Here is an 18,472-nt window from a genome sequence, read left to right on the forward strand (position 1 = left end):
ACGCTGTAGACTTTGCAATAGGGCCTATACCTAAAATTGAATCGATCTCATGTGAACGCGATTAGATTAGGAGTGATGGAACTGCATGCTAACTGCATACTTACTTACTTACAAATTGTTTTTAAGGAACCCGAAGGTTCATTGCCGCCCTCACATAAGCCCGCCATCAGTCCTTATCCTATGAAAGATTAATCCACTCTCTATCATCATATCCCACCTCCCTCAAATCCATTTTAATATTATCCTCCCGTCTACGTCTCGGCCTCCCGAAAGATCTTTTTCCCTCCGGTCTCCCAATTAACACTCTATATGCATTTCTGGATTCGCCCATACGTGCTACATTTCCTGCCCATCTCAAACGTCTGGATTTAATGTTCCTAATTATATCAGGTGAAGAGGAAAATACGTGAAGTTCTGCGTTGTGTAACTTTCTCCATTCTCCTATAACTTCATGCCTCTTAGCCCGAAATATTTTCCTAAGAACCTTATTCTCAAACACCCTTAATCTCTGTTCCTCTCTCAAAGTGAGAGTCCAAGTTTCACAACCATACAGAACAACTGGTAATATACCTGTTTTAAACTGCATGGTATCCGAAAATAGGCAACATGACTATAGAGAACAGAAAACGTCTCAATAGTCGAGAATACCGGAAAAAAAAAAACAAGAGGAACGGAATGTCACATCGAAGGGGTTGTAGGAAAAGTGATTTTACCTTCTGAAAAAAAAAAAAAACAGTAATCACCAATCACTTGGTTTTAATGCAAAATAAATTTCCCCGTTATGAATTTTTATAGCGAACGATGAATAACAATAATAATAATAACAATAATAATAATAATAATACTTACTTACAAATCGCTTTTAAGGAACCCGAAGGTTCATTGCTGCCCTCACATAAGCCCGCCAGCGGTCCCTATCCTGTGCAAGATTAATCCAGTCTCTATCATCATAACCCACCTCCCTCAAATGCATTTTAATATTATCCTGCCATCTACGTCTCGGCCTCGCTAAAGGTCTTTTCCCCTCCGGTCTCCCAACTAACACTCTATATGCATTTCTGGATTCGCCCATACGTGCTACATGCCCTGCCCATCTCAAACGTCTGGATTTAATGTTCCTAATTATGTCAGGTGAAGAATACAATGCGTGCAGTTCTGTGTTGTGTAACTTTCTCCATTCTCCTGTAACTTCACCCCGCTTAGCCCCAAATAATAATAATAATAATAATAATAATAATAATAATAATAATAATAATAATAATAATAACAATAATAATAGGCATATTACCAAGAAATCGGAATACTTCTCTGACTCATAAGTAATTGAGTGACTCAGGCGTAAAACATGGTAACTGACATTTTGGTCAAAATTAAATACGTTGCGTATAATATGGTATCTTACATTCTGTGTCTAATGCTGAGGTTAGTTTCCCTACATCTAAACAGATGGCAGAAATAGCCTATACAGATTTTACTTTCCTGTTTAATTATACAACGTATGAGCGAATCCAGAAATGCATATACATGGAGTGTTAGTTGGAAGTCTGGAGGCAAAAAGACCTCTGGGGAGACCGAGACGTAGATGGGAGGATAATATTAAAATGGATTTGAGGAAGGTGGGATATGATGGTAGAATCTGGACTAATCTTGCGTCGACCTGGTTGGCGAGTTAGTACAGCGCTGGCCTTCTATGCCCGAGGTTGCGGGTTCGATCCCGGGCCAGGTCGATGGCATTTAAGTGTGCTTAAATGCGACAGGCCCATATCAGTAGATTTACTGCCATGTAAAAGAACTCCTGCGGGACAAAATTCCGGCACATCCGGCGACGCTGATGTAACCTTTGCAGTTCCGAGCGTCGTTAAATAAAACCCTAGATCATATATGTAACAGATAGGTCGGCGTTATAGGCTTTGACGTTAACAACTTTTGCCAGGTTTACTACGCTGCCATCTAGTTGTTACATAAGGAGTCACGTCATAATTCCCATTTGAATTGCATTAGCGACTGTACTGCCATCTCGTGTTCGTTTACGGCGGACGGGTGGCGATCCTGGCGGTTGTTCTCTTCGAAGCGATGAGTTCTCTGTTACATATATGATCTAGGATAAAACATAACATTTAACTAATCTTGCTCAGGATAGAGACCGATGGTGGGCTTACATGAGGGCGGCATTAAATCCCCGGGTTCTCTAAAAGCCATTAGTATGTAAGGTAACTATAGAAACTGTTGCATGTATAAATTATGTTTACCTACTTAATAACTTCAAAACACTAAAACGTCACTTATCATGTTTTACTCCCGAAGCCCTCAATTAGTTTGAATAAACACCCGTTCCGGACTTTACGAAAAAAGTCTCGATGGACAGAAAGGGAGATCACTTTCCAATAAATAACTTTTCGGTATTAATGCGTTTGGATTTAATAAAAACGACGCAAATAATTTCTTCAGCTTCAAAATCGATTCTCCCTACTTTGTATAATGACCAAGTAAAACGCAATGGGTGTTATTTTTACTTTTAGCGAGAGCTATGATGAAACTGAAACAGCATTTGCATATGCGTAACGTTATTTCGTTCTGCAAGATTTTGCATACTGCTGAATAAAAGATGAAGTGCTCTACCGTGCTGAATTAGAATTCATTCAACTTTTTCTGTTTATGCGCAACTGAAATTCCCAATGTGAATGTCGATAACCGGTGGAATAGATATAATATGTATATAAGGTTGTAATTTGCTTCGTAGATTCTACTAAAATGGTTCAGCAGCATCAATAGACGTACATACTGGGTGTTCAGTTCAAAATGTGTCATGGCTCGCTGTATGTCGTCATGTGGCTAGCCGATGAGCCTAGAGAATTCAATCTTCCTACACTTCCGCAGAGGCGTATTACCTAAATGCGAGAGAAGTTGCCGAGCAAGTACGGCGTTCATTCTGAAGAGTACGTACCGATACGTACGGTAACGCCGGTAGTGGCAGGAATGTGAACTGTTTGGAAATACGTACTGTCGGGATATGGGGAGAGGGTTAAGACGATTACTTACGTATTTGTTGACATTAACTTCGACGGTTAACATGGACACGGAGCATTTGATTTGTGTTGTGGAATGTTACCGTACGCAACCGATGATAACAAATACCCTGCGTACGACTTGCCCGAGCAAAACACAGTTCGAAAGAGGTTATGGTAGCACACAGACAGTACAGACCGCCATCTGTTGCTACGACGTTCAAGTTATACCGTACACGTTGTCAAGTTCAGATTGAACGCCTTGATTAATAGGCAAATTCTCTGACATAAAAGCTGAAACTCGCTTCAAATCGCTGACTCACAACAGTGACGTCATGACACACTTTGAAATGAACACCCAGTAGTACGGATAGCAGAGCATGAAAGAGCAGTAGCGGCGGTGGTACGACATGGAGGTAGAGTCTATGTTTCTGTAATCTCGATACTAGAATGAGGCGATGTGGTCGGCACCACGTTCCGATCGTCTTAGGCCCGATTGTATAAACCATTTAATCTTAGATCAAGGTTAAATTGATCCTTGTTTCAGCTGAACTTGGAATTTTGTGTTGTATAAAGTCTAATCTGAGATTAATTTGTCTCAAACTAAAGTCAACTTTGACTGAAGAAATTTCTCCGATTAAGTTAGATGATCCAAGTTCAGTTATTTCTTTTCTGTTTGAAATATACGAGTGACAGATTGTGCAAATAAAATATCCATTATTATTAATATTAATAGATATGATAGGTACATTTATATATATTTCTTTCAATTTCTTGCCTTAATACACAAGCATTCTTATATTTTATAAGGCTCTATCGTGTTCAGCAGTATCAAATAACATAACCTATAATTATATTATGTTTATAACAACCATTAATTATTAATGGATATGATAGGTACATTCATAAATTTTCAATTAACTGTATTACTAAACGAAAATTGTCGTTTTATAAAGCTTTATTATGTTTAGCAGTATCAAACACCATAACATGATAACAACTCGGAGAACAGTCAACCTTCTTCTTATTGTCCGCCATTATTAACATTGCACAAAAAACCAGTGTCTCCAACAGAGAGTACGGAAAGTCGCCAAAAAGTAGTTGTAAAGTCGCTAGATTTCTCATTATCAACATGAAAGATTAAATTTTGTCACTATGGGGTGCTAAAAAGGTCACTAAATCCCTGTTTAAGCAATGTAAAAGTTAAAAGAAATTGTTGTTGAAAAAGAGTTAAAGTCGCTAGATTGGCAACACTGAACAAACCTGTCCGCGCATCACGTATTTCACCTGTTTATGCGATGTTGCCAAATCCTTTTCACGTGAACTTAGATTGCATTTGAACCCAGGTAATTTGATCGCAGAAAAGATTTATACAATAGAAGAAGTGTCTGAACTCGGTTCACTTTTCGATCTTCGATCAAAGTTGATCTTTAGTCAGGGAGTTTTATACAATTGGGCCTTAAACTTTCAGGAAACACTCGGTACGCATTTTTACAGAAGGATGGTGAACCCCAGAGTCGTTTTGTAATATTTAAAAGTACCTATAATAATTATTTTCCAATCCTCAGAATTCAAATTACTTGATTTTTCAAGACAAGCTACAATGCCTTAAAACAGCCGCGGCGAAAATGTAACTCACGAGCAAATTGTGGCTCGCAATGGTAGCTTTGCATTTCCTTTGCTTCCGACCTCCCCCAACCCCCACCCTCTCATCACTGGAGTCAAACTCCGTTCCATTTGTATTTGTCTCTGACCTGCGAGTGGCGTATCGTCGCAATGTCTCTCTCGAAACCATGTACCTCTACAAAAACGAAAGTTCCATGTAGGATGGAAGGACGCATTTTTTTGCTGCCAATATGATGAGAATATTAAATGTATGATTTGTTCACAAGTATTACGAGGAAACGGTTGTATAACATAAAACGGCATTATACTACATGTCACTCATGAAACCTTAAAAGGTTAAGTGTTGTTGTTATTATTATTATTATTATTATTATTATTATTATTATCTCTGTACGTTGACCCTTTTTCAGCAGATGTACGAATAATGCGGTTAGATCTTCCATTTAAACTCACAGATTTACAATGTGATGTTAAATGAAAGCTAGATGTAAGGACTTGACAAATGTTCAACCTTTCAAATCTTTGGCAAAAAATAAATATTCGAAGCTTCGTTCTTTCGCTTTGTCTGTTGAAGCCATGTCCGCTACAACTTACGTTTGTGAAAAATTATTTTCAACAATGAAAATGCAGTAGTAAAAACCAAATTTAGATCACGACTGACAGACAAATACCTTCGTGATCAACTACGACTGGCAGTAAGTGACATAATTCCTGATTTTGAAACTTTGTCGCAGAGACATTCTGAAGACAGTTAATTTTAGGTTGTGATAATATGTCCTATGTTTTCTTATTCATTTATTTCTGCGTTACACGTACTAAACATTAGTTTGTAGCCTTGTACCTATAAAATTTTATTTAATTGCTTGACGTAAGGAAAATGAAAACCCGTTAATAAGTCAGACAGTTGCTTCACTTCCCCTTCGGGTGTCCGCCTCCCACCATAGGTGCTATGCACGTTGCAGGTTACACAGTGGTTCGGCGCACGATCACATTTTCGCCACCGCTGCCTTAAAAGACTTCTCTTACACACCTCAGCTTCAATCTAGACACTGCTTCTTCAGTAACATAATGAGAAGAACTACGTGAGGCTACAAAAAAAATTTATTTCGATATCTTCATGTAAGTACAGTAGGCCTACATCTCTCCAACATTCCTGATTTTAAAAAGTGTTTTTTTACATGTCCTTAGTCTCCGCAAAGTTTTTTCTTCTAAACTATCGGACACACTTCTACGTATTCAATATCTACTGGTCAATCTATCAGGGAAGTATGTAACTTAAATAATAGTACATAATGCAACGAGCCTATAATGGTAGTAATTAAGACGCGAGTATGTTTATGAAACGAGCGCAAGCGAGTTTCCTAATTATCATACGAGCGTCTTAATTACCATTATAGTCAAGTTTCATAATACTTTTTATGCTCTACCATATTTCTAACTTGAAATTATTAATAAGTATTCATATTATTCTTATCTGACTGAGGAGCGGAACTGACCTTGTGCAATACCTCGTAAATTGTGAGATGTGCGCAGACGCGAAAGTATTGATTTTTTCCGAGAAACAAATGTCTCGCGCTAGTTGTCTTTCGATTGCATATCCGAGAATAATCGATACTTGCGCTTTCATATTGCTACAATGGTATTTTCTGATTGGTGGAACACCTGAACTTTAATGAATAAGTGTACTTTAATGAGGTCCATTAAAGGGCTGCTACCAGGTGTATAATTACTACATTTCGGCATGGTCGAGCATAAAATATCATTTTAAATCCACAAAAAAATTCAGTCTTCATGAAGGGATGCAAATTTCCAAAACAAAATGTCCAATACAGAACCTTAAACGTCAAGATTAAGTTGTCATCAGCAGAAGACGATTTGTACACACCAAAGTGACACATTCTTATCTATTAAACAGAATTCTTCCTCCATACGCGACAATTGCCATATTAGAGTTTCTGTATGTCACATAACTTGCCCACTACATTAACTCCAATGAGTTCAATTTCATATATCAACAGATTTAGCAACAGTTTTAAATAATCACTCACTTAGTCGGAACTTAATTAAATATCTATTAATACATACGAGTACAAATATATTTAAGTAACCGCAATACTGTAACACTGTGTTTTCAAATGTGTCTGTAAATCTGCTTCTTCCAAAATAATTGAATCATTCCTTGCTTAATAAGCTAACAGGGTCAGCATTTCAATAATCTCCTGGTGGAATGCAGACACATCATGTGACTATCGTCCATACTCGCTACATTCTATGCTTTTATTGAGTTGTAACTCTTAACATTTTCCAAAGTAAAGAAAATTAAGAATTATTAACAAATTCATTCTGTGAATTTCCCCAAAAATCATCCGAGACTATTCCCAAATAAATTTCTTCCCGCGGGAACTTAACAGTTCCAGGTAGGCCAAGTAGTTTCATCCATTTCCAGCAGTAGTAGCTCCAGTCTTTTGAAAATCATTAAGGGTGCTATTCATAGACATTTCGCAGCACGCGCTACGAGCGTACTAAGCTAGCCCCGGCTATCCACTGGTTACTAGTACAGAATTCAAATCATATCCTATCGCTAACACTGGTTTATGAATACGAAAAACTCTGATAATCCACCGAAAGTCCGAGCTAAAAATGTCTATGAATACGGCCCTAAAGTTCTTGAAGGAAATCGATATGTGTAAAATGATTGCTTCTTTCTAACCACTGGTTGGCCCATAACTTGCGTTTCTTCTTCTTCTTCCTTTTGCAATACACAGGCTATAGCTTGCATATGTAAACAGTTCATCATATTTTATTTTAACAATTCAATATAACACCATACTCCACTCGGCGATAGGCTGGAAGACTATGGCATACAAGCTGCCGGTTTATTTGCTTGTTTATGGTTAAAGGAAGTGAGAGGACAAGCTGTTGAAGTTTCTCCTGTCATGTCGATCGGAAGACCAAACTGTGTGTGTATTGGGGGCCTTACCAATTATTCCAGAAACTGAATTTTGAGGTACCGGTACTGAATCAATATCCATATAGGCCTGCTTGAAGAATCATCGACTTATTCCACTCACAGAAGATTAAAAGACAACAAATTTCACATAGAACAAAAAGACGAGGGAAGAGGTTATGTGTGACTTATCTTGTAAGAAACTCTGGATAAGCTTACATGAAAGGCCTTGACCTATGCAACGATGGGACAAATGCCATGAAAGGCACATATATTATATTGAAAAGTGGTCCGATTCAACATTTATACTTTCATTTTAGTGAACTTAAAATTGCATTGAGTCTAATACTTAACTCCTACATGTACCGTGAAATTAAAAAATGTATAAATTTCATAATGATACAGATGAATGCAGACTTGTATAAATGAGCCGTTCAAAGCAGAAGTGGTGTACGTCAAAATTGCGTAATGAGGTTTAAAGTAAAAATTCTGTAAAATACAGGAGTAGCAATTAATATGTCCTTCTTGCTGTCCACTGACTACTAATAGTTTAAATAAATTGAATATTAATTGCTACTTTGCGCTGTATTTTACAGAATGTTTACTTTAACCCTCATTATCCATTTTGACTTACACCACTTCTGCTCTGAACGGCTCAAATATCAGGGCTTTTGAGATAATTGCATTCTAAACTTTGTTTTACAAGTTTGTTAACTGAAACATTGTCAGAAGAAAGCGAAATAGGTAGAGGGTGCGTCAAGGATGTCCTTTATAATCTACCCTGTTCAACATCTACTTGGATGATTTAGTGAAGAACTGTTTTCAGAACATGGGAGGAGTGATAGTAGCAGGAAGAAGAATAAAGTGTTTAAGATTTGCTGATGATATGGCGTTGTTACCAGAAGAGAAGATGGTACTGAGAGATATACTACTGGAGCAAAATGATAGCTGTAAGCAGTATGGGATGAAGATAAATGCAAACAAGACGAAGACCACGGTCACATTTTAGCTAACACAATTTAATCTCATAATAGCATAGTCATGTTACATTTTATGCATTTTCATGGCAACTCGGCTATAAAGCCATCCACAAAAGGCCCATAAATTTTGTTTCAATAAAAATATTGCTGCTGAATATTACGTACGCCTGTATTATGTAAATCTATACTTAGTAGAGTAGACGCAAGAAGAGCATGCCACGGAAAGCTGCACGAACTTTCGGAAACGTTCGGGTGCACTCGACCTCGCTTCGATTCGATTGGCAAACTGTCGTCAGTTCTCAGTCGTCTGCTGGCTTGAGGTTTCGAGTGAGATTTATTACAGCGCATGTAACGGAACCTAAACCTTGTTGCAGAGTAACTAATAACCTAACATTGTTGAAAATACAGAAGCACGAATTCTTTAACATATGAAAACAAAGATGTTATAAGAAATATGTGATCGTGTAATAATTGATATTTGACATTGTAATACAATACTAATAACTAATATTATGCGATTTTATTCAAATGTTCCGATAACTAGCGTGGTACTATGGTCGATTTATTTTAACCTGTATATACTCCTACGTTACGAGCGAAGCCTGTTTCGTTTTTCATACATTTATAAACGTTATAAATTTAATAATTCCATAGTTTGACTGTGTAACGTTTCATTAGCACTTCCTAATTTAGAGCGAAACAGGGGCATTGTTAAGTTCATAGAATGTTATACAGAACTCTGTTATTTAACAAACACACTTTGAACTACATAAAACTCCTGATATCAGGGATAAAACGGAGAAAATGTAACGCACACGCTGGCTTCTACCCGCTCTGCACAATACATTTCACGATACGAACAGCTCAAGACCGCGCTTTCGAATGCGCCCTGTAATCAGCATTAGGTGATTCATAGCAGCCCTGTAACGAGCATGACGGCACGAGAACCGAATAGGTTCGTTCCAACAAGCGGTTCATGGATCAGTTCATGTACGGTCCCTGTACCATCTTATGCGCATGCGCTAGTTGAGCATCTGCTATGGGATTGAAACTGGACTGGATGGTGTTGGAACGCTTTCGCGGATCGTTATGTACTAAATCCAGAGATGCTATAACTGTGATCATCTTTGTTAAGAACGGGATGCTTAATTATTATCGTTTTGCAGGTAATTCTAATTGCAGAAAATAGAATTTCGATCATTTTCTATAAAAAGATGACAAAATGGAAGGCAAGAATTCCGATAATTCAACGTCGTGTATTGGGGGACTCTCATCTAAAAATAGTACTTTTTTTTAATTATTAATGTATGTACGTTATTTATTATATTTTTAATCAAAGCTGCATGTTGAAATTGTAATTAACTGTTTCAATACCCAAATAATTTCCATTCCCTTTCTTTTTGGCAAAAATTTAAATTAAATCTCTAGTTTTATTATTCGTCTGTACTGTCACTTTTCAACTTTAACCTCAATGATGCGAACAGTCGATCATGTCTTTCTTCAGTATCCAGGAGACGTTGGTGAGCTTATGCGCATGCGCGTCTCGCGTACTCTTCGTACATGCCTCAACCCGCGGACTATTTCTGACCGTTCCGAACCCGTGTCAAAAGCTTGTTGGAACGCCCGACTGCAGTACATGTTTCCGGTTCAGGACTGGTTCGGATTGTGTTGGAACGCTTTTTCTGTACTGTGCATGCTCACGATGGTTACGGACGGTTCCTGACTGCTGTTGGAACGAACCTAATATCGTATCTGCGCATCAGGCAAATGGGCAAGCTTTCTTTGCGCTTCCTCTATATTTCTAAACTATGGATGCTGCTCAGATGTAGTGACAAAGTAATGGAACAATAAAAAATGAGGTTGGCAAAGGGATCCTAAGGAATGAATTACAATCTGATACACGGCGGATTTATCGTGTTTGGTAGAATTCCTGTTATTCTGAGGAGAAGTGGTCAGACAACTCACTAGATGGTAACTATTTACTAGAATTCGAAGACAAAATTCAAACGCAAGAAAATAATTATTTGGAGGAAATACAATATGATGACAGGCCGTAGTGTACGCAAGATTTGAGAGCAACTTTGTTAAGAACTATTCCCACTAACCTTACTCTCGTCCAGATAGTGGTGGGTTTAAACTTAGCATAACTTAAATATACAAATCTATAGTTTAGGAAGATATACAGTTCACTAATAGGTTAATCTGTTAGTGAAAAGTTACAATAGGATGTACCCAATAAAATACTGGTAATGACATTTGTTGCAGTTGGCCACGCTGGAGGTTCCCACCAGGCGCTGTTGCCATCATGCGGAAGAGCTGGAGCTCTCTGTGTCAAATCAAAATCTACTTCTTCACCATTGTAATGCTGGTTATAAGCGGTTACCTCTTCTTTGCAGGTAGGTTGTTGTGGTTTTATTATAACAGTATTATCATCATTATGATCATAATCATCATATAAATATTTTTAACCTGGCGATAATTGTTCAAATTATGAGTCGTACATGTTTTTTAGTAGTTTATTTTACAACGCTATATAAACTACTATGATTATCTAGCGTCTGAATGATATGAAGGTGATAATGCCAGCGAAATGAATCCCGGGTTCAGCGCCGATTTTACCCAGCATTTACTCGTAATGGGTTGAGGGAAAACTCCGGAAAAACATAAACGCACCTGAGCTATGCCGATATGTTCAATTAACAGTATAAACAGACATGTACGTACGTACATGATTACTACTAATATTAGATGAAACTTCTCAGACCCCGAGTGACATTTATTAGGACTATTTCGTGAATAAAATAAAAATGTAAACAATACATCCCTAAAATTCGCTCACAAAATGTTAATAATTGTATATTTATGAATACTTAATCTATTCAGACATTGTGAAGTCGAAATAGATGAATAACGATTACTGCAATAAAGAAATTGAATGTTATTCAGCAATGCCGATTGAGAAAATCGAAATACAGGTTTAAAAATGTTAATTACATGTACTGGGCTCTTCTCTTGGTATAACAGAAATACGTTTTCATTATCTGCTGAAATCATAATTTAATTTAAACATTTTATAGTATAATTACAAATAACCTGATTAATACATTAATTAAATGAACAATTGTTATGAAGGAGTGTCATTTTCTTTAGATAGAATGGACATGGAATTAGAATATGAAAATGTAGATGTGGAAGTAGGATTTCGCACTTTATACAGTACAATGGATTCATGCTCATCGATTTACGTGGAAACAGTTGGCGACACCGGCTAAACAAAAGAACGACCATGCGATAAATTGATAGTGATAAACCGAGCTTCAGAAATTATCGCGATGCATGACTGTGATTGGTTGAAATTAAAAATTTCATTACACTTCATTGGCCGAAAATGGAATGACATCATATAAACGAAATAGTCCGAAGGATTTCTCGTACCTAAAGGTTAAGGTAGTTAATATCTCCCCAAAATTATTCAAAATTGTCGGCCCAGGTGGTGCACTCGGTATAGCGCTGGCCTTCTGTGCTCAAGGTTGCGGGTTCGATCCTGGCCCAGCGCGATAGTATTTAAGTGTGCTTAAATGCGACAGATTCATGTCAACAGGTTTACTGGGATGTAAAAGAAACTCCTGCGGGACAAAATCCCGGCACACAGGCGACGCTCATATAGCCTCTGCAGTTGCGAGCGTCGTTAAATAAAACATAATTTAATTTAATTTAATTTTTTATTCACAAATTACGTTCAAAAAGCTATGGAAACGTGGAAGACAAAATGTAGTAGTATGGTTTTAATGGTTAGAGATAATGCTGTATAACACTAGACTATTATTTGCAGACGACACAATTAGTTATAGCCGTCTATGATGATTTAACATAACTTATATGACTGAAGGAAGAATGCAGTATCTGGGGACTAATAATAAATATACATAAAACTAATTATGTGGTAAATGGAACTGAAGAAAATTTTAATTATGGTTTATTTAACGACGCTCGCAACTGCAGAGGTTATATCAGCGTCGCCTGTGTGTAGGAATTTTGTCCCGCAGGAGTTCTTTTACATGTCACTAAATCTAGTAATTATTTTTAGTAGGTTATTTTACGATGCTTTATCAACGTCTTAGGTTATTTAGCGTCTGAATGAGATGAAGGTGATAATGCCGGTGAAATGAGTCCAGAGTCCAGCACCGAAAGTTACCCAGCGTTTGCTCGTATTGGGTTGAGGGAAAACCCCGGAAGAAACCTCAACCAGGTAACTTGCCCCGACCGGGAGTCGAACCCGGGCCACCTGGTTTCGCGGCCAGACGCGCTAGCCGTTACTCCATAGGTGTGGACTCTAGTGACACGAGCCTGTGCATTTAAGCACACTCAAATGCCATCGACCTGGGGGACCGAACCCGCAACCCCGGGCACAGAAGGCCAGCGCTATACCAACTCTGCCACCCAGGGCGACGGAAACTGAAGAAGTAAATGAATTAATTTTTTTTTAAGAAAATAGTATCACTGCAAATAGGTGTGAATCCCATTCCAAAAATAGCCTAATATTGGCCTGAGCTCGAGCTACCGAAGGAGCAATTTGTAGTTTTACTCTCAGGTACGAGTAGAATGAACTTCACTGTACAACACGCCATAAATAGGAAAGCGTCGATAGTATGAAGCTCCTAGCAGGTATTATTAGGGAAAACACGGGAATTTTACTGGAAGCAAGTAAAGAGATAGGTTTCGAAGTAAATCCCGAAAAGACAAAGTACATTATGCGATATGTCCCGTGACGAGAATATTGTACGAAATGGAAATATAAAAACTAGAAATTTATCTTTTGAAGAGGTGGAGAAGTTCAAATATCTGGGAGCAACAGTAACAAATATAAATGATACTCGGGAGGAAATTAAACACAGAATAAATATGGGAAATGCCTGTTATTATTCGGTTGAGAAGTTTTTATCATCCAGTCTGCTGTCAAAAAATCTGAAAGTTAGAATTTATAAAACAGTTATATTACCGGTTGTTCTTTATGGTTGTGAAACTTGGACTCTCACTTTGAGAGAGGAACATAGGTTAAGGGTGTTTGAGAATAAGGTGCTTAGGAAAATATTTGGGGCTAAGAGGGATGAAGTTACAGGAGAATGGAGAAAGTTACACAACACAGAACTGCACGCATTGTATTCTTCACCTGACATAATTAGGAACATTAAATCCAGACGTTTGAGATGGGCAGGGCATGTAGCACGTATGGGCGAATCCAGAAATGCATATAAAGTGTTAGTTGGGACGGAGGAGGGAATAAGACTTTGAGGAGGCCGAGACGTAGATGGGAAGATAATATTAAAATGGATTTGAGGGAGGTGGGATATGATTGTAGAGACTGGATTAATCTTGCTCAGGATAGGGGCCAATGGCGGGCTTATGTGAGGGCGGCAATGAACCTCCGGGTTCACTTCAAAGCGAGTAAGTAATAGAATTGATTAAAGACTGTAATCAATTAAAGTATTTCAGAACAAAAATTACAAAATGTATGAACGAAAGAATGTAGGGAAAATTGTATTCTTTAAAATTTTCCAGCACAAGTATCACTGCAAATAGGTGTGAATCCCATTTCAAAAATAGCCTAATATTAGCCTAAGCTGGAGCTACCGAAGGAGCAATTTGTAGTTTTACTCTCAGGTACGAGTAGAATTAACTTCACCGTACAACACGCCTTGAACAGGAAAGCGTCGATAGTATCAAGCTGCTAGCAGGTTTTATTTGAGCGTACGTTACATGTTAACGCACTGTTTTAGGAGATATATGCTAGTCATTAGCGTAGCCATCCATCACGTTTGCGATACGCAATTGCTGATCAACAGGTACAGTATGCACACAACGGGGCGCCTATACGCAGGGCTCTGTGTTCGTGTTCCATTCTGAATTCAGGCCGCATAACAATTTATCCATGTTGTTGTTCTCAATCCCTTCACATAAATCAAGGGTAATCGTGCTATTATACGTCACATCCCTTTCAATTCAAAGCTATTCTCTGAATATACGAGATGGCACGGGGAAACAAAAACAGAGATGAAAGCGTGTTTTCATCTCGGATTACCTTACTCTAATGCCATTCATGATTCACGTAAATCTACTTAAAAAAATTGACATGTCGAAAGAACTTCCATGGAAATGGAATTTTATGCTATATTTTCTCTTCTTTTGCTTACCAATGGTGAAGTTTATTTATTTATTTATTATTTTGCTAATAATTGTAACATAAAATATAATATATACAGAAAAACTTTAGCTCGCCCATGAAAGAGTAGAACTCGTGCTCAGGGGCGGATTCCTGATTTGAAATTAATAATTATACAATACAATTTGTCTTATGTCTACTGTGCAATTATAGTATATAAATTTAAATTTACAAGTTTTCAATTTTTATAAAATCCATACGTAAGTTTTTAAATTTAATACTAGAACTATTAGAATTGACAAGATTAGGATATTTAAATATAAATTTGTTATATATTCTTGGGCCTAAATTACTACTATGATTAAATACTCTAACAGTGTTGCATTTTGGTTCAAACAATCTTAAAGAATTCATACCTTTTGTTTCATAACTATGAGAATACAATTCAAAATTATTTCGATTTTTATGTATGAATTTTATTAACCCATTAAGTCCCAAATTATTTTTTTCTACATTTTTATGTTTTATTTATTGGAAAGACATAAGAAAGCCCAGCAGAGCACATACCTATCATGCAAAATATTTTGAGATGCCTGGTTACAGAGAAAATAGCTGTCCTCTAAATAGGACGCTGGGATCTACTGTAATCATAAGAACCAAATTTGCCCGATACAGTCATATCTCACGAAATAGCAAAAAACCATTAATAAATTTGGCTGATGCAGTCATATTTTATGAAATGACGCAAAACACTGCATACACAGTGTGATGTTACATTTCGCACAGTATGACTTCGGTTTTCCTACACAGCCAGTTTGTGCGCATCTTATCTCTTCTTTTCTTCGGACAATGATGTGTCCAACTCCATCCATCCTGACATCAGGACAACTCTTAGATGGTGATGCAGATGGTCGCCCTAGTTGCTTCCTGCTTGTGTCAAATTTGAGATAGGACATAGTCACTGCACATCCGAAATTTAGAACATCCAGTGCATCTGCCCCATGTGCATGTCTATATAGGAGCCATACATTCACCAATGCCATGTCTATCAATGTTGTAAATATGGACCAGTAATACTTCTTTCTTGGGACACCAATTACGTATTTTCCTACTAGCCAGTCATGATGATCAACACCTCCATGTGGGAATTGTATTCTTCAGTACTCAGAGATTTGTGGTGTGATAATTTGTGGTGTGATAATTTGTGGAAATAGTGACATACTTGTTGTCATTTCACCGGACGAAAAGTACTTCTCTATTTCGGTCATCCAAAGACTCCATGGCGCTACAGCCCATGAAGGGCCAAGACCAACCAGCTGCCTGCTGGCCTGACGTCCACATGCCGAAACAAAGGTGGACGATCATCCAACCAGAATGGAGGTATCGTGTGGTTAGCACGATGATCCCCCCCAGCCGTTATAGCTGGTTTGCGAAACCGGATTTTCGCTACCTATCGTAGCTCCCCACGTGCATTACGATGCTGGGTGGGCACCGGTCCCATACACTGGCCGAAATTTCATGAGAAAATTTCTTCCCCCATGAGGACTCGAACCAGCGCGCATTCCGTAACGCGAGTCCTAGGCAGGATGCCTTAGACCACGTCGAGGGACCTATTTCCGTCATACTGATAGTAAAATGTACCTCGATCTTGCTTCTTCAATTCCTTGCTCTTCCGTAGTGGACATTCTTCAGTAAGGCTCTCTCTTACAGTTTCTGTTGCTCTGTATCCTAACTTTGAGGATGAATACGGATATCATGATTTGTGAAATAGTTATCAAAGAACACAGTGTAACTATTTGAGTGTTCAACACAGTCGAGCAAATTCAGAATCACTCTCGATCCAACAACAAATCCTCTTTTTCATTTTCCATAGCATCCTTTCCATAATATAGGTCGAAATTGAAGCAGTACTCACGGGTTCCACGAAGAGCCCATAATTGTACCGAAATATGATTGGCTTCCCACGAATGAACTGTTTCAGACTGTGATGCCAATAGTCCTTCACAATCATTTCATCCACAGACAGAAATTCCTAAAAAATCCCGAACTGCTGAAGTGAAGTATTTATCATCTTTATGAGACGTCTGACTTTTAATCTGAATCAGCATCACACAAGGCACACTGGCCGTCGGAAGCAGCGCTTACTCACTCTGATACCGCTCTGCACAGAATAGTAATAAAAATATCTGATATGTCCACACCTGTGGAGTAACGGTCAGCGCGTCTGGCCGCGAAACTAGGTGGCCCGGGTTCGAATCCCAGTTGGGGCAAGTTACCTGGTTGAGGCTTTTTCCGGGGTTTTCCCTCAACCCAATACGAGCAAATGCTGGGTAACTTTCGGTGCTGGACCCCGGGCTCATTTCACCGGCATTATCACCTTCATTTCATTCAGTCGCTAAATAACCTAGATGTTGATACAGCGTCGTAAAATAACTCAATTAAAAAATATATCTGATATCACTAAATACTGGGTAGTCACATGTTCGTAACAAACGGAATGCCGTCATGCACAGAGGAGTGTTGTATTATATTACACTTCATCCCAGCGTCCTATTTAGAGGACACCATTATTTGCATTGTTGTCAAAGTCAGCTAGCATTGTTGATGATAACGGTTATATATCAGATTGAAACATCAAACTATCTGCTACATATATTCACAAAACAATAATTGCATGACCAAAATCTCAGATGATATTGGCAGTGATAGGCTATAATATGAAGTACAATTGTGTAGGGTGAAGAAAAAATATAAAATAAAATAAAATTGTAATAGAAACCTAGTCCAAAATATTATTTTGTACATCAAAACAGTTCAGTTTGTAACATGACACACACAATTAACATAATTAGGATATTGTGATTGCCAAAAAAAATAAATAAGCTACTGTCCTCTAAATAGGACACTGGGATATAATGGGTTAATATAATATAATAAATTTGTCTTACGTTAAGTACATTAAAGCCTAGAAACAAATTTTGAGATGGAAAATCAATAGGTTTATGAAGATATATTTTAATTATTTTCTTCTGTAATAAATAAAGTGGATTAAAATTGGATTTAAATGAGCTACCCCATCCTATAATTCCATATATAATTACCCATTGAAATCAAGTTAAATATATTGTGCGTAATAAACTTATTGACAAGTAATTCCTCAATACAACAAAATAATATATTATTTTACGTAATTTATTACAAAGGTAATTAATGTGTTGGTTCCATTTTAAATGATTGTCGAAAATTATGCCTAAATACTTAACTTCAGAGGACTCTTTAATAATCGGACATTTACACTGTATAAGACAACAATCAGAATTATGTAATTTAATACTTAATATAGATGTAGGAGGTTTGTTACATTTTTCAGTTAATGAGAATGGAATAATTATGGTTTTATTTTCGTTGATAGAAAGATAATTTATGTCAGACTATTTTTTTATTAATTTAAGTCCATTATTTGAATGTGGATTAAGGGAAATGTTTGAAATCATATGAGGAACGGGAGGACAACAGCAGAACTTGCAAAACACATTCCTCTTTCATTAATAAATTCTTTGATTTTCTCGGAAAAATTTAAAATTCAAATTATGGTTTATTTAACGGCGCTCGCAACTGCCGAGGTTATATCAGCGTCGCCGGTGTGCCGGAATTTGTCCCGCAGAAGTTCTTTTACATTCAAATAAATCTACTGACATGAGCCTGTCGCATTTAAGTACATTGAAATGTCATCGACGTGGGCCGGGATCGAACC

General features: G+C 37.5%; 1 protein-coding gene across 1 annotated transcript in view; it reads left to right on the forward strand.

The window, feature by feature from the left end:
* The window catches only part of LOC138709516 (uncharacterized), an 82,520-nt gene that overhangs the window by 22,748 nt on the left and 41,300 nt on the right, over positions 1–18,472 (forward strand). The window contains exon 2 of the mRNA XM_069840337.1: positions 10,824–10,954. Within this exon, the coding sequence (XP_069696438.1) occupies positions 10,864–10,954 (91 nt within the window). The 5' untranslated portion in view covers positions 10,824–10,863. The remainder of the gene's footprint in view (positions 1–10,823; positions 10,955–18,472) is intronic.

Source organism: Periplaneta americana, chromosome 11, assembly GCF_040183065.1.
Source record: "Periplaneta americana isolate PAMFEO1 chromosome 11, P.americana_PAMFEO1_priV1, whole genome shotgun sequence".
Taxonomy (NCBI): Eukaryota; Metazoa; Arthropoda; class Insecta; order Blattodea; family Blattidae; genus Periplaneta; species Periplaneta americana.